Below are 24199 nucleotides of genomic sequence, written 5' to 3'. Positions count from 1 at the left end.
TCAGATCCATTAGTTTTCTTTCTTTTATGTATTAAATAATTATATCTGATTCTCACTTTGATCTTGTCCTCTGAGAGTCTAGAGGGCCACTGACATCCACCTTAGCATTCACATCCTTACTGACTCCCTCAGCTTGGCATTGAGGGTGTTCATAATCATTTTCTGCCCGTTTGTGCCTGGAAAAACAGGGTAACTGGCAGAGAGGATGCTCTTCTTGTTCAGTCAGCTCTTCTGGCTGTGAGGGTTTTACAGTTTGCAAGGCTAAAGCATGCCCACTTCTCATGCAGACATAGTCCATGTCAAAAAAACAACAAGCAAAATTGAAGGATTTGTAGCTCCAGTGACATTCAGGCCAATAGTATCCACAGGTACTGTATATCCAAGGAACCATTTAAGCTAATGCTAGGAAAAGTCTGGCTTGTTCCTCTGCTGTGCTTGGTCAGCAAATAGGAGATTGGCATTTGTCATTGTGGACTTTATGAAAGTGCTTGTTGTAGCTGTTTCTCTGGCTGATTTGAATTTTTATTTAGTTTATTAGGTGTAGAATGTGAGTGCCAGGGCTAAATGCTGTTTTATATAAAATCTCAATAAGATTAAATCCCCTTGCCATTCTGTAATTAATTTCAAGGATATTGTGTTGTTTTCCCAGAGAACTTGTGTTGATCTCTAGATGCATTCCTGGTTACAGAGCATCTCTGGATTGAAACAGTGAGGGATGTGCCCTGTGTGAGATACTGTGGGACAGTTAAAGGTTGCAAATGTTCAAAAAAAGCATAAAGTGCTTTGAGTAAACCACCTTCAGGAAAATTGAGTGACTTCTGCTCTACCAACTCCAGCATCACATTCCTGCCAGCACAGGTCCACTGGGCACCGCTGGGAGACTGAACAAAGCAGCAGTTCTGTCTTCAGCCAGTATTACTTCTACTGCAATAGTTAGTTTTCACTCCTGTCATTAACAGAAACCCTTATAGACTAATTACCAGATGTACTGCAGCAGTAGCACTTGTCCCCTGAAGACTGCAACTGGCATTTGCTTTCAAAGCTGTGTAAAGAGGATGTTTTTGGGATATCATTCATTTTTGTCTTTTTCTAGCATTCTTGTGAGAAAGGGCAAATGAGCCCACTTGGAAAAGGAAGTTTTATTTTCTGACCTATTTTTCTGAATAGCACACTGAGCTGTAATCTCACCTTGAGGGAATACACTCCATCTTTATGCCAACTGGCTTGGGCAGTATGGAATTTCTTGGTGCCAGGAGTTCTTGAACAGATGTAGCTTCACAGTGTAAATGTACTGCCCTGGATAAAGCACTGGCTGTACTTTTCTTCCCAGTGTCAAAGAAGAGGTGGCTATGTTGTTGGAAAAAGCTGTAGTCTAGGTAAAACCACATTGTTCACATGCTTAAAATTTACCCCAGTTTAACCATTTCTGCTTGATTTCCCCACTGCACATACCTTTAGCCCAGTTCCGAGTCACTTCAAAGCTTTGGAATTGGACTGTCTTGGTGGAGAATAAAAACATTCAGGCAAAGGTTAAATAAGGGATAGTTAGCTCAACTCTAAATTCACTTTGTGCATTAATCTGAATTGACTTGACTGTAGTGACAAATTCCCAGTTAATTCAATTGCCAGGGAAAGGTACTGTTTAAAAATTAACATTGTGTTGAAAAGGTGTTCAGTAAGGGGAGTTCAGACAGAATCAGTGTGTGAATGCAAGAGAAATCCAGTGCTTGACCTTTTATTCCTGCTTTCTCCTGAGACTGCCAACAAGAATCTCTGAAGTGCTCCCTTTACAATTGATTTTGGTGCTGTGAACACCTGCCTTTTAACAATTGGCATAAAACTCACACGCTCATTTCCTGGAAGACAGGAGTTACCAGACGTAGTGACTTCAGGCTTTATTGATCTGATGGGGAGGATTTGGAGTGCTGACACACAGCCTGAAGTTTCCATGGCCCAATAAAAATCTCTGGGTCCCTGAAGTCCTTTGCACAAATGAATTCTTCCTCTTTTGCAGACCTCTCTGAAATTGAGACATGTCTGTCTGAAGACTGAGCTACAGGTTTTCCCTAAATGTTTTTACAAAGTCTTTTTCAGTAGTGATTTTTTTTGCTTTGTTCTTTATAGGTGGAAACCCCACTTGACAGCAACACTGAAATCTCCTCTGGCCTAGTTTCTGTTCTCAGCAGCACAACTTAAAGTATTCCCTTCAACGCAGTTTTATTTCTGCTCTTTCCTGATTGCCTGGAAGAGCAAGAGACCAAGCAAAAGCAACTTTATATCAGAAATGTAAAAAGTCAAGGGCAGAAGTCTCTCTGTAGGGACAACCACCTGTCCTTCTTGTGAAAGACACCAGTGAACAGCTCTTGATCTGAAGATGCCTCCTTTCATGTGCCAAACATTCACCAGTTATATAAGATTGCTGGAGGACAACAGAGTGTCATTTGAATCCCTTAAAATGATGGCTCTTGAAGACTTTTGTGTTAGCTGCAGTTGCTTGTATAGCCAGAGTTAAGGATATCTGCCCTCCTGTGCACAGAGGGTGTTTTAAGGGCAGCTCAGATCGGGATCTCTCCCCAGTAATAGTGCAAGATGCTTGTAGCCTCTTCCAGCCGTTGAGAAGTTAACCAGAACTAAGTAAGAAGTCTTTCAAATGTACAAAATCCTTGATTCTGCCCTGGCCAGTCTTCTGCTGAAGATTTTTAAAAACCACAGTTCCTCCCGGTTGCTAAATTTGATGTTCAAGGACCTGTGTCAGAGTCCTTGCTAATACAGGTCTATCTGTTGAATTGTCATGTCTTACACACTAAATCTGGGGGATTGTTTGGGTTTTGTTTCATGAAGACTGAGGAAAATAATTCACTTAAAAGATGGAATATATATTTGTTCTTTGTGGAATGTTTTTTGCCAAGAGAAATTACAATAAAATTCTTGAGTAAACAGTATCTACCTGAGAGGTAACCACGCTAGCAGGGCTGTTGACTGCTAACACATTAATCACCTACTTTATGTTAATATATATCAGCACAGGAATGATTAGTAGGAGGCTTTACAAACACAGGTGTCTGGGTTGTACCTACATCCTGTGTGTGTGCACGACGTGGTGCTGATCTCTGACATGGGCAGCAGTCCAGAGGAGCAGCAGGAAGAACCTGATGTTGTTGAACTGCTGGACATGCAGTGGTGCCACTGTACTGTGCCTTTTTTATCCTTGGAAATGGAACAAATAAAGGCTCTCTACAGAGAGGAAGCCTGGTTGAGTTGCTTGGAATTCAGGCACAAAGAATCCAGAATTTTTGCACTATTGAGAATGGCAATAGTGGGTTTTGAAATAGAGCTCTTTTGGATTAATAAAGGAAGCCTTTATGCAAAGTATTACTGTAATTGCAGTTCATGTTCTGATTGCCTTATCAGGGGAGATGCAGGCTCAGTGGCATCTTTGTTTGTCTTACAATGGAAAGAGATAGAAAATAAGCAATTAAAGCAGACTTATTGAAATACTATAAATCTGAGCATTCAGCTAATTCACTTATAGCTAAGATTATTGGTTAGTTTTCATTATTGCTGTGGTCTGTACTTGCTTTGTAGTAGGCCAGACTGCTAACAAAAGAAAATTTTTCTCTTTTTGTTTCAACTGTGATCTTTTCTCTCTTCCTTCTTCTCACACTAAAGCAGTCTTTTATAAATGTGCACATAGAAATTTGAGGTTAATTACCTCTGTTGTATATTTAAGATCCTTGTTATTGCAATGAACCTTGTATAGAGATACTACAGAATCTGACACTGGTAATTTCAAAAATAGGTGGACTTTTTTCTGATTGTGTATCATCTGATATTTTAGTAGTGAATAGTATATTTTTATGAAAATGGAAAACAAACTCCTTGCTCCGTATTTTGTGGTCTAGTACCACCTAGACTTGGGCAAGTCCAACATTAAATTTGTATCTCCCAGGAACAGAACATTCCCAGGGGAAAATCAGTAGATATATTTTATATAGTGATAAAGAAATATATTTTCAAAATAAAATGGCCTGGGTTTATCCTGTAATACCTTATAACAGCAGTCTCATATTAGTAGAAGATTAACATTATTCCGTCAATTAAATGTCAAATCCTTATGGTAAACCAGCATAGATTTTGAGTTAAATCGCAAAAGACTCTGTTTTTCAGTTGTGTGTGTGTTGTGTGTGTGTGTGTGTGTGTGTGTGTGTGTGTGTGTGTGTGTGTGTGTTGCTTAATCTCCCTGGCCAGTACAGGGGATGTTGTGATCTCCTCTTTGAAGACGTCACTCTGAGAAGATTGGAGTAGAGGAATAAATAGAGCAAGTGCTAGAAAGCCAAGCAGCTCATCCTGGTTGAACTGAAATGCACTCCACACAGACTGCCTTCCCCATAGATTTGTTTCTCCTAAGTAAAACTCAGTTCCCATTTTGTAGAATATCTAACCAGCTCATTTGAGGCTTGGCTAAGTACGTTTGCATCGGTTTCTGAAATATTGTTTTACCTAATTGTGCAACTCAGTAGCCAGTATTTTTTACAGGTTACTCCTCTGGTGGAGAAAGCAGACAAGGGCAATAGCTCCCAGGGGGCAAAGAGGCTCAAAATTTGGCTGGTGAGGTTCAGTATAGAGCTTGAGCACTTAAAGTTCTGCTGTATCTGGGCTGGCTGTGTGCAGCTCCATCTCGTTATCATTAGCCTGTATTCCTGACCTGTGCACCAGAGTTAATCTGGGCAGGGGCTGCCAGATCTGTGCAGGCTGATTCTCTGTCTCCAGGTGCCAGGGTATCCAGTCACAGTGTGTGTCCATGAGACAGGTTTGCTGCTTCTCCTTGGAGCTGGCCTGTGTGGAGCAATAGGGCTGTCAGATGTTTAGACACCCTTCCAAAATGGAGGTGATCCAAAAAATCAAATACATGTTTCTTCATGGCATTTTGTGAAAGGAAGAATGGAGCCCAGTGTTTAGGAATTCAGTGACAGGTAGATGGTTAAGATTTGAAGGTTTGCCCACTGAAATGTTTTAATTGTTTGTGATAATAAATTGCATAAAAAGAATTGTGCATTGCACAAGAATGAATGAAAAATGAGTCCTTGCCCATACTCAGCAGGATCTGGTGAGGCTGGAACTACTGGGAAGTTTTTCAAGCAAAGTTAAGTTAGGAAAATGTTGCTGCTGGAACTTACTGCTTTTTTCCAGAAGTTTTTTTATTCCAGCACTGTGCTTCGTCTTTGTCCTCCTCTGATCCCAATAGATTCTGAAAGAATGTAATGAAAAAAGGAAACAAGGCAGGATGCAACAGCATGGACATTTCCACACAGTCACTGCTTGCAGTCCAGCTCTGGGAAGCTTTAGTGGATATGGAAACAACTAATCCAAACTATATTTCCCTTACAGTGCAAGGGAATATCTCAGTGTTGCAGGGCCATTTGTGGATCCTTGTAGATCCGGTTGGGCATTTGTTCTGAAAGCACAATTTTGCCTAGCACAGAGGTTTTTTTAGTATTTTAACCAAACAGCTTCAAGAGTTGGAAATTTCTCTAAAATTTAATTACTCAACCACTGTCATCCTGTGTTCAAGGAGTCTGACTTGAAGTTGATGGTGGAGTAATGGTGGTACCAGGCTGTTTGGATTTACTTATAGCAAAATGTGTTTACATTGGTTCATCTCTAAGAGTCCTTTAGACTCATAGTCCTCTCTGAATGTCATTCTGTGCAAAATTGATGGTCTCTTTGTACAAAATGGAGCCTGCCAGTCCCTGCCAGCAGTGAACAGCCATAGCATTTGTCCCAAGACTTTGTCCTTTCAGATTTACTGCTGGCTGCCTTTTGCAAAATTATTACTGCAGTTCCTGGAGCTGGCAGTTGTGGGGACAGTGTGAATACATGGAAAAGTGTTGTGTTTCAACTCATTCACTGGGCTCTCTTATACACCTAATGAGCTGTGGAAGGAAACCTTGTCTATTAAAGCATGTTAGAAACTTTGTATCAGGGGCATCCCTAGTTTTTAGAGTAGTGGAAATTTTTAAGCTTAAGTGGCTACTTGCCTTAAATTAGCAAAAAACAACCTATGGTGTTGAGCGTGACCTATACACTGACTTCATTGAGGCATTTTGAGCTCAAAATATACTTGAGTGTCCAGACTTAGAACAGAAAAATGAAAGAAAATTTTCACAGGAGCTCTAGTTGAATTAGTATGAGCTAAGTCAGGAACAAATGCTATATTTTCCCCCATGACTTTCCTATTTTGTATTTCTGTTGTTTTTTTTAAGTTGTCTTAAAGAACAAGAATTTTACTGATAAGTTTCAGAGGCTTACATTTTTCTAGCTTAGAACCATTTTGCTTCTATTGTCAGAGGCAACACAGCCATTTTGCTGTCCTGCTTTAATATGGCATTTTAAACACTTAAATGTCCTTATAATTCTGCAAGCTCTTTATTTCCTTCCTGCTCCCCACTTCCATTAGTAATCCTTGGCAGTGATTCAGAACCAGCCTGCGTGTGAGATAGGGTGACTGAGAAACCAACAAAAGGAGAAACAGAGTGAAGGAAACCACTGGCACCCACCCCACAGCATGATGGCAGCAATCTGTGCTCCTGCAGTCACTCCACGTTACAATAAGAGTTTCCAGTTCCTGGCTGCCTAAAGAGAGAGGCAGTATTGTCTGTTGAAACACAAGTCTTGAATCCAAACACCTCCTGAGATGTCTTTCCTCCTCTCTTCCTGATTCTTTGTGTGGCTGCGGGCAAGTCTTCATGCTTATTTCCCAATCTCTACAGCAGGCAGTTATTACAAAGCTACTTTGAGAACATGAGTTGAAGTTTTTGAAGCACAGTGTAGTACTAGGTATGGTTTAAGTTATTGATCAGTGAGCTGTACTGTATTGCCTGTCCAGGGGGGCATCCTGTCTCTCCAGCTAATTGCTGGGGTTTGCCTCTTGCCTGGGATGGCACTTGATAGATGACAATGACACTGCGAAGCACAGTTCATGCCAAAGCCAAATCTCTCACCAATTTCCAATCTGCATATCTGTTCCTAGAAGTACATGATATATTAATACCTCCAGTAAATTACATATTCTTTTCAAACATGTGAAACTGATAAATCTGGACTATCAGAAGCAGTCTTCAGAGCTCAATAGGCTGCGTGCTAGAGAGCTTTGTATGAAGAGATGTGAAATGAAGGAGAGAAAAAAGAAATTAAAGACTAATGGGGGGAAAAAAGCACATAGTCAATACATAAGCACAGGCAGTTGGAAGTCATGGAGGCTTTTTGTGTTGTCAGTTGCTTCTTTTACCAGGGGGACACTTTCAGCTTGAGATACTGCTTGGAGTTGGATGGATAAACTGAACAGCAGGGGGACCTGCTGATGCTCAGCTTTGCCATTCTCAATAAACATCACTTTGCTCAATAGAGAAATTATTGCAGAGGCCTTCAAGGAACAAAGGCATCGACTGGCCACAAGCAGTGCTGATAAAACTGCCTCTTTAGAGCCTTTTAGGTTTGCTTTTTCTCCACTTTTCACACAAGGCTACAGGTCATTCAAGTGAAACTGTATGAAAATGCCAGCTAAGCAGCCATGTTTATCCCTTTTTAAAAATTTGGTCAAAGAAGTCATTGTTCCTCTGCTCAGGTCTGTGCCCTTTCAATATGGAGAAGTGTGAAGATCCTTTTAGACATAAAAAATCCAATCCTCCAATGTTACAAAAATGACATGAAATCAATCCAAGCTTTCTTTTATAAGCAAGCCAATATAATGCATATTTTAAAACAGCTGAAAAATTGTATAAAATAAAGGGGCATACTGTGGTTTAAAATGCCTCATTCCATTAAAGCTGATTTTTTTGCATGACTGTCGTGATATCAGCTCTGTAAAGAACAATAGTCCATAACAATTTACAGAGATAAATTCCTGTGAGGCCTTCTAGCTGCAACCTTATCTATAAAAATGAAGTTATGCACCAGAACCTCTTGATAGATTGTTTCCATGAAACTCCCTCTAGTTCACTTATTGATGAGAACCTTGAAATGTTATGATAATAGTTCAGCTGTGAATAAATTTTTGTTTTGAAGTAGTTAACACAAAATAAAGTTATTTCAATTGCTGAATCACTTTCAGTGTTCACTTGCAGAGAGGAAAATTGTTTGATATGCTAAAATTAAAAAGTGGACAAACCTATAACAATTTTTTGGGGGTTTAAAGAATTTTACTTAATTTTAATCTGGATGTGGCTCCTCAATCTGTCCTGCAAGCTGTCTTACCTTTTGATATGGGCCAGGCATCTTCTTTAAGGAAATTCCAGTGTTTTGATTGTATTTTTAGTTCCTCTTGTATACATGGTGTCTCTGTTAGCTTTCTCTGCTGTTACATTCAGTTTTTACAAGCAACCCACTTTATGTTCTGATAAAGCCTTATAGATTTTAAAGGTCACATTCTTTTCTCAGATGAATACATCGTTCCCATTGATTCACCTGCTGTTTCTACAAACTCAGAGTATTACTGATGACATTAATTATGTTAATATTCAAAGGGGTCTTTAGCACAAGCTCAGGCTTTTATAACATGCTAATTTGTGAGGTGCATTTAAAATGCAGGGAAGATGGGAGGAGTTGGGTGTTACTGCACTGGAAAAGAGAAAATAATTTTCATTGTGCAATTCCTGGTCCTGCAAGGAGTGATGAGTTTTTCCAAGTTATTGATTGTTTTACTAGCTAGATTGTAAAGCAATCTCCAGATGTGATCACATGTTGTTTTTCCTGCTGAGGCATTGGTATAAAGGAGCTCTGTCAAGGCTATTGAGATAAGCCAAAGAAAAGCCTAAAAAACACAGGCAGCAGAAAACAGCAGAAAGCCACTACATTGCTTCAGCTTGCTTTTATTTTGGCACTGTTGTCTGGTTCTAGGAACCATTTTAATGGCTGTCTCTAGAGGAAACAAAGCACATTTTTAATAGTAGCAAACAGATCTGGCACAGAAGGCAGCTTTCTCACTCTGACAGGGAAATCTGCCCCCCAAGCCAGTGACGTGCGTGTAGATTTGATTTGGAGCTTTTTCCCACTTTGAACAACTTTGTATTCATTGTACCACAAGTACATTTTGGGTGTTACTTTAAATTTTTTGTTAGGGATCTCAGATCTTAGGTATGGGGTTTGGTTTGAGATTGGAAGTGGTTTAGCCTCCCTGGGTTGAGCTCAGTTCCCAGAGGAGTGCCTGGCATGCTCTCCAGGAGCCTTGCCTTGTAGGCTTTGCTGGTGTGCCCGGGTAACAGGGCAGTCTCTTCATCTGCTGCAGTGTCACACACTGCTTTTGTCTGAAGGAATCAAAGGTTACTTGCAAATGCCTACATCAGTTTCTATTGCTCGGCAGTAACAAAAATTGCTGGATTTTCTAAGAGTTAAACTTTTTCAGAGTAGACTCATCTGAACTTCATCTGACTGCATCTGACTCATCTTGAAGCAATAGTATCTACATCCCTGATCAGCTGCTTGCAAACCACTAGAATTTATTCTTTTTTCCCTTTTTCCCTCCTGATGACTAGCTTCATCTTCAGTAGGTCTGTAACTCTTTCCTTTAAAATGTGCATCCATTTGTTTCTTTCTCCTTTGGTTTGAGGGAGAGGGGAAGAGTCAGTGAAATGGAAGTCTGGCTAGATGGCAATATTGTGGTTATTACCAGAGAAAGAAAACATTCTCTCACCCTGCCTGCCTGTGCTGGACACTTCTCTTTCCAGAGTCTAGAAGCTCTCCATCTTCATTGTTTTATTACAAGTACCTGATTTTGTTAAGACTACTATAAGGGTCACAAATTCTGATTTAAATATTTAAGATCTGGAGAGATTTCACCAAATATTTTCAGACAGTTAATTGCCAACAGTGAAAACTAAACATTAATTTAAACCCTGCCTTATTTTGTTACCTGATGTCACTAGGATGCTATGGTATAGAGATGGATGTTAGTTGTTCATTTTGATGAAAATACTGAATAATATTTGTGTCTTTCAACCTAAACTGTTTGAAGACATGTTTCACTGGATAAAATTTTTATTAGCAAGTACTGGACATAGGTTTACTTCATCTCCAGTATTTGTAGAGGTAAACAGGTTCGTACTTCTCTAATTTATTGGCATCTCATTGCAGCTGATCTGGCTGTGAACAGACCTAGGCTGCATTTTTGTTAGACTTCTGCAGTCTCAACATGAACCCTGCTAAGCTGAAATGCATTCAGAGTTCAAGCAGGAAATACTTGGTGTGAACACAGCTCAGCTTCAAAGTGGTCACCCAAGGTGCAAGGAGGATGTGACACACAGCTGGGAGTACTGGAGCTTCACTGCCCAGTGGCAATGGTCAGAGCTCTGTCAACACAATAGAAGGGAGCAATATTAATTTCTGCCCTTTTAGCATAATCTATTTCAGCTAGGGTAAGGTTGGCATGGTGTGCAGTAACTTGTGTAACTGTCTTTCCAAATATGGGCCAAGAGCAGCTTCATCCAGAACTGTCTGATGGATGTTATATGGAAATTCGTTGTGTGATACCAGATCTGTGCAGGCACACACAAAGATGTAAGGCAGAAAGTATAAAGGGAAGTACAAACTATACAAGTATATAATATTGTGTTGATCTTTTTGCTGTGATGCTGTAGCTGTTAAATATATCCCTCTGATTACATAATTTGCTGTGAAATTACTTTGTTGGTTGCTGAGGATTTTTGCTGCATTTTGTCATGTGGTTCACATTAATCTGTGGATCTCTCTGGCTTCTGTTGCACAGCAATTTGTTCTGTACAGGAGACTTTAAAAGCAGGCTCTTTTACAGCAAGTGAAGGAGTGCCAGGAGTGCATTGAAGGGATAATTGGCTTCCTTCCATTTGAGGATTTAATAGAGCACCTTTCCAGCACCTCCCATCATTTTGGGAGCACAGTAACCCATGTCTTGTGCATCACTCTAGGAAAGTTGGTTTATAATAGATTAGTTTTTTTAAAGTCCTGCCCCTGTAAGAACTGTCACAGCATGTTTTCTGTCTAATCAGGAGCTCAACAAAGTGTGCTGCTTTCTGAAAGCAGAAGTTGACAGTACTATACCCCAAGGCTCCAGTAATGTTTGCGGAATAACTTCCATTTTTTTGTGTTGGTATTCCTGTACACAGAATAGATGGATGCTCATTCCCTAGGTAGGATTTTGCACTGAATTCAATCCTTGGGCTAGGAGGAACACTGCCAGCATGTGTACTTGTGGTTTATTAAACAGCAGACAGCAGCATTTCTCATGAGTGTGGACAGAGTGAATTCAAGAACCTGAATCAGCAGAATGTCTGTGCATATGCTTAAATTTAAGCACACAATTGGGAGTTCTGTGGAAGAGGGATTTGGGAATTGTAATAAAAAGTGAGAGTAGAGATGGCATAAGATTACAGGATGAATGACATGAGTGGAGAAATGTAAGACTATTTAGGTGGTCTGCTTTGTATCTTGGTAGTTACTTTGCATAATTTATATTGGTCCTTATTCCTCAGACTGGATTGAAACAACTGAAATTAAATATTCTTCAGGGAAAATATGTCTGATATAAATATAATCCCTAAAGTTTGATCTTTATTTCCCTGTAAGGTAACATGCTTTCCTATGCCATGACTGCCTGGTTGTCTCTGCTTTTCACAACAGACCATGTGAAATCAGGAGTGAAGGCTGGCGAGTCCTGATCAGAAGCTTTTTTTGATCTACAACAGAGATTGTTGTCTGAACTGTTCAGGGCTTTCAGCTCCACCTTCTCCCAGAGGACAGGTCTCATTAACATGTTATTGTTGAGATGCTGTTTGCACATGGCAGGTAATGAACTGTTTTTAATGTAGCATTTCATGTGGACAAAAAAAAAAAAAAAAAAGCTGGCAGGGATGATGAAAGATCTTCCTTCTAGGAGTGGTTATGAACATTAACCTTGTTTTTATTATGAAATATAAGAATACATCAGTTCCTGAGGTTTTTAGAATGGTGTAGACATGGACAGTGAGGAATAAAATGAAAAATGGATCATTTTAACAGGAGAAACAATACCTACTGTTTGCCACTGCCTTTGAGATATTCAAGAAGTGCTAAACATTACAACATACAAGTAATAGTCAGGGAGATTGAGGCAGAACTTCTTGTAACTCCATACTACTTTAATGATAAATTTTGTTTGTACTCATTCTCTTACTCGAGGCTACTCTTAATTACAAGTATGGTAATACAAGCCAATCTTTTGCAAGGCTAATACACTGAGAGATAAGGATGTACATTCTGATTTGTTTGAACCAAGTGATCTCTATGACAGATACAAAAAAGAAAGAACTTCTGACATCAGAGGTATTCAAGAAAGCAAAATTTGGATTTAGAAATGCACAAACCATTTCCCTTCATCAAGCTAAGCAAAGTAGGTCTGTGAGGGAGCTAATTCATGTAAAGTATATAAAGCAAGTCGAGTTCCAGCTACTACAAAGCTTTTATGTAAGACTTTGCTGACCCAATAGGTGGTGGAATATAAATAGATCAACAGTATACCCTTCTTTCTACTGTTCTACCTAATCCTTTCTTGCCTTCAGGATTGAAGAGTATCTGATCTATTGAGTCTTAAATCAGACATCATTTCAAAAAAAAGAAAAAACAACACCCAAACCCCCAAAATACAGATGAATGAAAATTTAATGGTCTAAGAGTGAGAAACTGAATTAGGAATACATTAATGTCCTTCCTTCAACCCCCCACACCTAACATATACAAACTTCACACAGCTGGAACTGCCTGGCTTCCTACTTGCCCTGTCAAATGGCTTAACATGAATCTCTTCAAAAAGAGTAATTGTATCAGACCAATATGAATTTACTTTCTCCTTCTCAATAATGCTTAAAATGCCATTCTGCCTGCAGGTCTCTACTGCTGCTCAGGAGGTGGAGCACTCTTTATTTTTAGTATCAACAATATCTCTCCTGCTGGGGTGGAAGAATCTTAAACCAATTAAACACATTAGAAGATAATAGTGTGTGTGGGTTTCGTTCAAGATCTCCTTTTTCTTCACTCTGGGATATGTTGTATTACCAGCCTTCCTATTCAAGATGACAGAAATAGTGTTGATAAGCTGATAACTAGGTAAGCAGTACAGCTGCTGCTTTGTCAGGTATTCCTGTGTCAAGAAATCAGCTGTGATGGGGTTTGCTGCTTTTTTTTTCTTTTAATTCCATTAAGGTTTTATACATTATCTCAGTTTTGACTAAAACTTTTTTGAGATGCCTGTTTCTTTTTAAACATATTTTTTAAAATAATTAACCTCTTGTACATTAAGTGTTTTTTCCAATAGAAAGAGATTGTGTGTGTGTCTGTGCTTTTAAGATCTGATTATTTGTCTTTCTCTTGTAATAATGTTTAGTTACTGGGAAAAAAATTTGTGAACAGGATAGTGTATTTTGATCCCTTCAAATATGTCTGGGTCCATAAATTTTTACTCTTTGTATGCACTCTGATTAGCAGGTTGATTTTGTTTCTTCATTTGCAGAAGTTGGAAAAGCATGCCCTGAACAGCACATGGACTTGTCACGGTCAGAAAGCCTTTGACTACACTGACATTATACCTTTATTTATTTGATAAGGAATTTACAGGCTAGCAATGTTCAGATTGGTTAAATACAAGATACTTTCTAGGAACTGTGGCATGTATTGCTGCATGCATGAGGCATGGTCTCATCAGCAGGGGTAGAGCCTTGAGCTTTTTATTTATTCTTCATCTTGAATTTGACAGTCATAATACAAAGCATGGGGCAGGCTGTCGTGCATGGATTTACTTTTACAGTGGAACATCCATAAACAAAATAAAGCCAGATAGAAATTTAGAGATGTCCAACACCCCAAACGTTAACATACATTTTAAATGTTAACATTGTTCAGCACAGCAGCATAATTTGTATCACCTTTCTTGGACTGGATTGAGAGAAATCCTGATAGGGAGAAGTTACAAAGGTCAGTAGTGTACAGTTATGTTTTCTCTCACCAGAAATAGTAGCTCACTAACACTATAACTGTGTCTTTCAAGTAAGGACAATAATTAAGCTGTCAGGCTACTTCTCACTGAAGGGTACTTCTAATATAATACTTTTGAAACTGGTGAGTGTGATTTTAGAGTGCTCCAAAAGTTGACAAAGGATGAGGAATGGAAAGGCAAGGCAAGTCATGGCAAGGAAGAAGAATGGTCCATTAGTTAGAGTACTGATAGAACAGCTGAGAGGCTGGATCAGTTCCTGTACAGTGCTGGGTTTTCTGTCCTTGTCAATGTTTCATTTCCAGTTCAGAGGAACTTGGTTAGTGCTCAGTTTGGCTCTACACAGTCTGCGGCCAAACCTGGGAGCTCATAACTCTGACTGATATTGATAGTGAACAAACAGTAAATTAATACTTGTGAGAGGACCATTTTTTAAAGGTAGTACAGGTTTTTTATAATCAAGTGCCCAATTTACTAAATTACTGTTCAGCTAATAGTTAAGAGTGTTTGTGTGGCAGAATGTTGGGAAGATAAATGAGTTTGTCAGTGAGATGCTCAGATTGTCTCATTTGTTATTTTCCCCTTGTACATAGCATTTGATAGATGGCACACTGCTTTCTATGCAAATAGCTTCACCCTGGCTAATTTGTATGTTTGTGTGTAGGAAGATGTATGGAAAAACGGTGGATTTTTTTGGCACTTTAAATTACTGTTGGGACAGTTCCATCCTGCAGGTTGTGTTGGCTGAGGACATGGAGTTTTTCAGCCAGCACCACATGAAGCGCCCAGCCCTGCTGCAGGTTCTTCTTGCCATTCTGCTGTTCATTTTCTCTCTCTCTGACTTCCTGCCAGTCTGTCTCACTTGGGTTGCTGGCTGGGGAGAGACTTTGCAGCTTTCTGCTAAGATATGGAGGTACCAAACAGAGCCCTCAGAGGATGCTTTTCATCTTCTGCCCCTTTCTCCTTTGCCTTAATCCCAGAACAAGTGGTAGATACAATGTGTGAACAAGCCTAGAAGGAGATGAGCAGGATGCCCTATGTTCCCTCTTTCCATTCTTTAAGTTGTTGCTAAGCTTTATGTGAACAGACCCTGTGCACACATTCTCTTTGTCTTTTCAGTGGAGCATGGAAAGTCTGACCAGTGTTCAGCAAGGGGAAGAATCCTCACGTCTCTGCTGAAGCAGCCATCTTCCCTTCCCCTCCTCCACACACATTTTAAAACAAATGTTTGTCTGTGATGCAAAATTTGCTAAAGCATCTGTTTCTTCCTGGGAGCTCTGGAAAAATGTGATCAGTAAGATGAGTTTGTGTGAGTCTGCCTGGAAACTGTGTGTGTTAGAGGATGAGTTCAATATGCAAATCTCCAACAGCTCCTATTTATACTCATGTCGAGGTCCATATTGTCCCTCTTCTGTCTCTCCACCTCGCCAGCCAGTTCCTTGAGCAGTTGTTGTAGACAGTACTGACTACAAAGGGTGTGCTGCCATAAAGCAGCCAAAGGGAGCTCCTGGAAAGGCTCTGGTTTGTGTGGGCTCATCCCACAGTTCCTGCTCTGTTCAGTCTCTGGCACTGACATTGGTGAAGCCTCAGAGCCCCCTGAGGAGCTGCGGAGCAGGAGGGCTTGAGGCTTATGGATGGCTTTGTCCCTGTTCAGGATGGTATCATGTAGGTGTGCAGGCACCTTGTTCTGAGCTGTCAGTGTCTGAGTTACCCTGTGAGAGAGATTTTTCAAAGGTGTACTTAAGGTCATTATTAACTATCCCTTTGGAAATACGAAGATTTATTGACTAATTCACTGATTGGGACATTTTTGAAACTGGCACAGCCTCACTTGCTGAGAGTGAAAAGAGAAGATCTCTCTCAGCAGCTGAAAAATTCCCATGAGTGGCAGTTATGAGATCAACAGCAAGAGAGAACAACCCTTGATACTAATAATTTGTAAACTAAGAAAACAAGCTGGATTGGATGTTATTCTTTTTCTCATGTTATGTAGAAAGGACTCCTTTTCCTAGCCATTTTCAAATGCTGGAGAAGAGCAATTGTTTGTGTAACAATCTGTTATTGTTAGCAATGTTCCCGCTTCTCTGCAGCACAGTGGCACTGCCTTTATCCTTTAGAAGCAGTGGAAAATGATAAATGAGGTTAACAAGCTTCAGTCTAAAGTGAAAACTAAATCTGTGGCTATATAACTCTTGTTGCATTCATTCTGGTCAGAGGTTGGTTTGTTTATTTATTCTCAGGGAAAAAGCATCTCTTTTCCTTGGCCTCCTGAGAACCAGAAACCATGACTGAAACTCAGCTGGAGTGGCCTATTTCAGAGCTCAGCAAAGACTACTACACACAGAATTTAGGGATATAGATAGCTTGTTTTCCTTATTTGCTTCCCAATCAGAAATTGGATGAACCTTCGGGATGCAGAAACAGGGAAGATCCTCTGGCAAGGAACAGAAGATCTGTCTGTACCTGGAGTGGAGCATGAAGGTACTGTGTGACTTCAGTGTGCATTTGGGGCTGGGTGGTGCTGCATGTCTGGGTCACCTGAGTTGCAAACATACCCATGCTTTGAAGGACAGATGTCACCTTTGTCACTTGGGCAAATCATATCACCTCACTGTGCCTCAGATTTTCATTGCAAATAAAGCAGGAATTGTCATCTCCTTCAGAGGAACTGGGGAATTAATTAAAACATACTCTGGCCTGAGATTAATGCCCGTCGTACAAGGAATAGTTAAGATCTTATCTGGTGCACAGTTCACTCATCCATCTAGAAGATGGATGATTGCAACTGTGACAAATGCAGAGGAGAGCTATTAGGAGAAGCCACTGAAAAGATTACAGATGGGAGGATGGTCTTCCTTGGGAGAAGAGACAAGAAAAGCAGTTCTTGTATGTCTTAGCTAGAAAAGAAATGTGAGTTAGGTAGGTTATGCTTGATAAATAGGCTGAGAAAGGGGGGAGACATCCAGCAAAGCAGGGTAATCTGATGGTGAATTAAAAGGTGTGGGAAAATGCAGTTCTGCTACAGTCCTGCAGCAAAAGGAGTGAGGACAAACAGAAAAATTGTTCTAAAATTAAATCCATATGTATCTTAAAGTCATTATATAGTACTTATGTGTGTGTATGTTCTGTGGCCATTTAGGGCAAATCACAGTCTAAACACAGCAAATGAAAAACCAAATATATAGCAGAGTGAATAAAGTACATTTTCTTTAAACAGGACTTCTATTTCTTTTTTAAACATGACTTCTATTTTATTTAAGTACAAATTTCTTTATAAAATGAACTCTCACGTTTCAAATCATGATACTGTATTACTACCTCAATTTATTATTACCACTTAGATGAAATAAAAACAATATTAATGTGGTACTGGATTGCTGCCAGAGTCTTAGCATTAAACTGCCTTAAGTAGTAAAAATCAAAGCCTGAGCACCTAAAACTAGAATTAATCATCTAAACCAGCATTTGACAGCAGGAGCTTTTCCAGTCAGTGACAGGGCATTTGAAACTGGGAGGTAACTTAGAAGATGCAAATCTGTAAAGTTTGGTTTCTTCCAATATACAAGCAAATCTTGGGTTAAGCTGCTGGGGTGTAGTTCTTATAGAATCCCCACAGCCAGCTTTCATTCATGACATACAAATAGTGCTTTCATTATCTAAGTAAAGGTGTAGTTTAAAGTGTAAAATCAGTTTGGCTAAGATAACTTGCTTTCTTCAGGGTCCCAAATATTTAAGGTAGCTTTATTTAAACAAAATGAAAACATAATTATATTAATATTTTAATTGAATTTCAGTTTCTAACTAAAAGCTTGGACCCAAAATTACTTGTGAGTAAATAAGATATGTGTCATTCAACACTTTCTAATCTAGTCAGCATTAAGCATCTGACTAAATGTATGTTAACCGTGTAAGTGCTTAAATAAATGTGTGCAGGTATAGTACATCCTCAAGTCAACAAAAAGCACTAGTGAATTTAGGATTAAGTCTATGCTTATCTGCATCCCAGCATGTTTTTAAGTGAATTTAACTGATGAGAATCAAATTTCCTTAGTTTCTACTTTTAATAGAAAAAATAGAGAAAAAAAAGTAAAATGAGCTTAAAATAAATAATTTCAATTAAAATATTTACTTGATGGTATAAATGTAAATTAAAATGTCTTAAATCAGATGTTTAAAGACAACACAGACCTACTTTTATTAAAAGTAACTATTTATTTTGTAGTTTTATAATGTTAAAGGAAACATTCTCAGGACTCTGTCTTGGGGATGAAAGAAATGAAATTACTAAATTGCAGAATAGCTTTAACTAGTCATTTTACACTTAACTGCAAAGGGATGTTTATCCACAATTGTGTAGTCTGTACTGGTGAGAGCAGTAAAGGATGGTGCCATGCAGGTTTTTATGGTGCAAAAAATCCCATAAAAATAATTAGAGATCTTTTACATTTAAAACTCTTGCCATACACTTCTAATTTTCTTTTTAATTTTTTTTTTTTTTTTTTTTACCAAGCTGTGTACTTCTCCTTGGGATAGGATGTTGGCTCACATTCCCTAAGCCTCCAGCTCTTGTCATATTGAGGTCCTTCTCCATAGAACTATTCTACATTAGATAAACTTGCCTGGGGTTTGGGAGACTCCTGCATTTATTAAACACCAGCCTGCTGCCTGCTCATGGATGTTTTGATATGCCTTCCATTTTGGAACAGTTTGGCTCATAAAGCACATGCCAGCTGTCTTCCCTCTTTATTTCTAAAAAATTCACATGAAACATTCTCTAATATGCAGGAAGGAATTAGGCACAATCACACCACTGAAGTGTGACAAGCTTGGGAGATTTTTACTGGTTTGACTCCCATCTCATATTCTCCTGATTAGGACTCTTAATCAGTGCACTCAAACTGTCCCTTCTCTTGCTCCTCCACCTTTAAAAAAAATCATCTTGTGAAATATCTACGGGTACAGTTTGTCACTAGCTGTTGGTGTCACACCTATTGCAAGAGCCCAGAAACCTGGATTGTCAAATTTACCTCTTAAACCTTCCAGAGTGGTTCTGGCTTTGCAGCGTGGGCAGGTCTCAGTGTTAAGGGAATGGGCATTTACAGGACACTTCCCAGAGCTCTGAGATGGCTGAGGAAGTGCTGCTGGGCCAAGAAACGTTTTGTGCTTTGCTCTGGGAATGCTCAGACTGAAAGGGAAGGAAAAGTGAGAAGGGCTAAGAAGCTTGATGTGCTAAGCAGCCCTTTGGCTGCCAGTGATCTTCAGCACAATTCTTAAAGTAAAAATTTGAGTTGCATCTTATATTTCAACTTGAAAAATTATGGGGTTTAGTAAAAAACAACTAAGAACCAGGAGTCTTGTTCTGAGAGATGAGTATTGTATCCCTGGTTCTGTCATAAACTTCATTCTTGGCTGTGGGCAGGGTACTTAAGGTAAATCTTTGATTTCACTGTTGCAAATGTAAAAACAAATGTCAAAACAAAGTCCTTTGTGTTTGCATTTTTCCTGCTGCTTTGATCTTGTACTGGTCCTGATCATTATTCCCAAGTATAGAATAATAGTACCTGCAGAAGGTGAATTTTATTGTGTTCAAATAATGCTTCTTTATCTGTTTCACAGCTCGAGTTCCTAAAAAAATCCTGAAATGCAAAGCAGTATCTCGGGAGTTAAACTTTTCCTCAGCAGAACAAATGGAAAAATTCCGTCTGGAACAGAAAGTTTATTTCAAAGGGCAATGTCTAGAAGGTATGGATGTGCTCTGTGTGCTGCAGCACAGGGACTGACCCCCAGCAGGGCAGGGATTAGAGTGACTAAAATGGGCTGAATGTGGTGATTTTAATTTTTCAGAGTAGCACTGAAGCTCTCATCTTGTCAGGACTAATGGGCCACAGTATTAAGGATAGCATTTCATAAGTGTATTAACACTTTGTTATGTAAGCAAAAAAGCTGGGTAATCATGCCTGAGGGCATAAATCCACCACAGGCTGCCTGAGGCAAGGAAACAGGCTATTTCAGAGTCAGCTATTACTGGAATTCCTGCCTCTTCCTCAGAGTGCCAGGCTGGAGCCTCTGGTTTACCTGGGCTACAGCAGTGCCAGTGACCCCACAACTCCACATCTGACCCCCCTCACTGCAGTGCTGCTCTTAATCTGGCCTGGAGGAAGGGCAGATAAAACATTGAGCTCCGTGTCTTTTGGACAACCAGTTGCACACTTAACCTCAGCTGGATCCCGGGATGTCTGCAAGAGGAGGAGGGTGGTTTCCCTGTTCCCAATTAGGTGTGTTGAAATTCTCACCGAATGCCAGGAAGTGGTGTGACCTCATCAGTACCATCGGCTATTTTAGAAAGGGAGTATCTGCTCTAAGAGGAGGGCAGGGTTCAGTGCAGTTTAAGCTGTACAAAGTAATTTAAATGTAAAATGTTGGCAGCCCAGCAGGACAGTTTAGGGAGTTCCCCAGCCTGTCAGTGAATTTTCGTCTTTCAAATGCCTCTGGATTTTTTTTTTTTTTACTTTGCAGAATGGTTCTTTGAATTTGGTTTCGTGATTCCTAACTCCACAAACACTTGGCAGTCCTTGATAGAGGCAGCACCTGAATCACAGATGATGCCAGCTAATGTTTTAACGTGAGTGCCTTGGCCTTGCAGAGTCTGAGACCAGGCAAAGCAAGAGCAGTGCCTGGCATTTCCTTGGGGGCAATGGCGGGAATGAGAAAAGGGAACTGCTACCAACTCTGAATCACCTCACTTCTGTTAGTTATTGAGAAATAAAAGGGGTTAAGCCAACCTCATTACCTTCCTTCCCATAGGTCAAATTTGCATTAATATAGCAATAAAGGCTTAGAGAAAGTGAAACTGATTCATTAATAAACTTGTTTAATTTTTTTGGAAGGTGAATTGTGAAAGGATTTTAAAATGTTTTACAACTTAATACCCGTTACATCCACGGTAAAAAAAAAGCAGATTTTTGGGCTGTTTTAAAATCAGCTATTGATCATTGACTCTTGTCCAAGGTAGTTCAGTTCATGCAATATATCACCTGTAGTATCTGCTCTAGTGTTTGTTCCATCAGTGTAAAATTTTACTGAGCTTTGTGTCTTTAACATTGGCTTATACACATTTAGTGTATATGCATATATACACATTTATATACACTATGCACAGAGGTGTATCTGGGGCTAAAATACCTTTCACAGGAGGAATCAGGAATCAGTCATTTTACAGTCACCTGCAGGAAGATTCACACAGCCTCCTCACAAAGTCTACTCCTGGCTCTGTGCACACATGGGCTCCTGAGCAGGGCAGTGGTGCCTCTGGTGTGCCACAGTAACACGTGCTGGGCATTGCCTGGTGTGGGCAGCCAGGCTCCAGCTTTGGGGGGATGATGGAAAAGGCTCCTGGAGGGAAGCTCTTGGGAAGGGTAACCACCCTCCCTGCAGTGCTGGACTGCCAGAAACAGAAGGGTTTGGGAACCCTGCTGCCAACAAGAGGCAGACAGGGAGCAGCCAGTCTCACTGCAAGGTCACTGTGTCCTCTGGAAGATCTCCCTCTCCAGCATTTTCCCTCTCATTCTCTGTCTGGAGCAAAGCCAGTCACATAAAGAAGGCACTGGGATTGGAGCTGCCATCACTGATTCCCATTCACAACACGTTTCAAAGAGAGCAGGCTTGGAGGAGAGCACCAGTGTTCAGTAGTGCTCCTGGCACAGCCTGCTCAGAACCTTGGAGGTGCTGCACACACCCTCAGCTCCCAGAGCTGGGCACTTGTCAGTACAGGAGGAGCCAGATTTGGGAACCAAAATAAAGAAACAAAGACATCTGACAAGTTGCTTCTGATCATCTCAGGAATTGAAGACATTTTCAGGACTGGGAGTCAAGAGAAGTTAGTTTTCAAATGACCTTGAGGATTTTCCAATGTCCCATTTGTTCTCTGAAGTATGTCCACTTGCAGTGGGGAGCCCAGGTCTCTCTCTCTCTCCTATTTATAGAGGTACCCTCAAGTCATTCCTTGAGGCTTTTCAGTAGAACCCTCCCCCAGCCCATAGAAATCCAAAGGGGAATTTATGGCCCAAAGAAGTCATCATTTTACAGCTGCCAAGATTTGGAGAGCCCCATATTTTCTGATTTGCCCAAAGACCTAATTTTGTCTTGGTGCTCCCAAACCAGGAGAGAATGGAGATGTGATACTTGGTGCTAACCAAGGCACTGTGCATGAAGGGTTCCCAAGATGAGCAAGTATCAGATTGAGGACTTTCCCTGACATTTAAGTTCAAGCATTGTCCACTCCACAGCAAAACCTTACACTTAGCAGGTCCAGTGTTACAGACACCAAGAGCCACAGTGGAGGTAGAACTGCTGCTCTGCTTTTCAAGATCCAGGTTGTTTAGATAGGGTCAGATCACACTGCTGAGGTGTACAGGTGTTATAATGGTCCCAGAGTTCTAATTTTATATATCAAAATCTCAGAAGTCAGCAAGTTAAATCCCCAGAGCTTGTCACACCCAAATCCACATTTCCACTGCCATTTGTATAAAAGATGCTTGTGTCTTTGCATTTAAGCACTTCTTAAGGGAAATGACAGGTTGATGTAGCTTGCTCAGCACTAGAGGACAGAGAAGGAGAATAAAAAAAAAGAATTCCCATTGGTTTTACAATTCCTGCAGCAGACAGGGGCCTAAGGCGTTGGGACTGCTAGTTTATTTTTAGCAGTAGGAGTAAGCAGGAGTTTGCTGTATGAGCACTCTGCAGCCTGAGCAGTACCATGCTCAGACAGAGGAGGGATGGGAAGAACATTCCACAGGAATGTGTTCGGGAGATCCCTGAGTCCTGACTGACCCTGACTAGGACAGTGCTCACTGTGCACAGCTCCAAACCAAAAAGATCAGGTTGTGGGGTGGTCAGGGTGGGAGTCCAGGCTTGTGAGAGGGTGGAGAGCAGCAATCACTGTCCATGCATCCTCTTAACTCTTCTCCTTTCTTCCTGCAGTGGTAATGTTATTATAGAAACCAAATTCTATGACGACGATCTTCTCGTAAGCACTTCCAGAGTGAGACTTTTCTACGTTTGAGATGGGGCTTTTTGGAGCTGTTTTAGTTTTCCTCCATGCAGTTCTTGGTGCAGAAACCCCCCGACTATCCAGTGGAAGACACTCCTGTAGGCAGTGACCCTGGGGACCAGCTCAACGTGGGTTGTGACCTTTGCCCATCAGTTCTTTTGCTTTCTTCTCTGACAAGACCAGACCAAATCCTCAGAGACGGGGCCATCTGCTTAGCGATGCCCTCAGGAAGAGAGGCTGTCTCTGAACACAGGCAAACAATGGTCATGCAGAACCAATACTGTAAATCTATGTTAGTCTCATCCTTTCTACTTCTCTGGACCCTGGTATAATCTCCCATTTCCACTCACACCAAACTCTCAGTGCTTTTATTTTGGGGTTAAGTTAACCTTTTCATTTTTCTCATGTTGTAGATTTTTATCCTTTCGCTGGATTTCTGTGTAACTGGTCCACACACGTCCTCTTACCCCAAACTTGTAAAATAGACTGTGATATCACCTAATGTAATTAAAACAAATTTCTCAATTAAAACATTCCTACCGTCCAAAGAAGGGAAAAAATGTCAGTTTTGTGTGTTTTCCTTTCTGTTACAAAAATGTACCTCAGCAGGCACAAATTCCCATCACTCAAGCCAGCAGCAGAACAGGGCTTTCCGCTGCTCTGCCCTTCCCACAACCCCCATCTGTGTTCTCTTCCTCCAGCTGTATCAGAAAGGTGTCCTGACTTCTCTGACCAAGGCTTCTCCTTGGCCTCCCCTCTGTCTGTTAATCCCCTGGGATCTTGTCACCAGTTTCTTGAGCAGCACTGCACACTATTCTGCTTTTCCAAGTGCCTGGGGACACTCAAGCCCCTCTGGAAAACCCATGTTCCTCTGAGCCCACCAGCATCACTCCCGTGCTGGGCTGGGCTCCCTGCAGCTCCACTGGGGCTGCAGTTGCTGACACCAACACTCGCCACGTGTGGAGGCACTTTTTCTGTGACAGATTTCTCCAGCCCTGCTGGCACTTTGCCCTGGAGTTTGTAATCAGCTCTAGCACGTGGACATTGTGGCAAGGGGCATCTTCAGCTTCTGCTCCTGAACATCACAGGCAGCTGTGTAATCACTTGATGCCTTGGTCAGCCTGTCCTGTTGCTGGGCTTGAGATGCTCAGAGCCAC

General features: G+C 40.6%; 1 protein-coding gene across 3 annotated transcripts in view; it reads left to right on the top strand.

Moving 5' to 3' along the window:
- The window catches only part of PDE6D (phosphodiesterase 6D), a 34953-nt gene extending 11346 nt beyond the window's left edge, over positions 1-23607 (top strand). For 2 of the 3 annotated variants that reach the window (XM_085587244.1, XM_085587243.1), the window contains exons 2-5: positions 16234-16474; positions 19610-19735; positions 20510-20615; positions 22973-23607. In XM_085587244.1, the coding sequence (XP_085443370.1) occupies positions 16393-16474; positions 19610-19735; positions 20510-20615; positions 22973-23054 (396 nt within the window). In that variant the 5' untranslated portion in view covers positions 16234-16392 and the 3' untranslated portion in view covers positions 23055-23607. The remainder of the gene's footprint in view (positions 1-16233; positions 16475-19609; positions 19736-20509; positions 20616-22972) is intronic. The other variant, XM_021544305.4, reaches the window with a different exon arrangement.
- Positions 23608-24199: the final 592 nt, after the last annotated feature.

Source organism: Lonchura striata, chromosome 9, assembly GCF_050655825.1.
Source record: "Lonchura striata isolate lonStrDom1 chromosome 9, ASM5065582v1, whole genome shotgun sequence".
Classification (NCBI taxonomy): Eukaryota; Metazoa; Chordata; class Aves; order Passeriformes; family Estrildidae; genus Lonchura; species Lonchura striata.
Note: the sequence above shows the minus strand (reverse complement) of the source record. Positions and strands in the feature narration are given on the sequence as shown.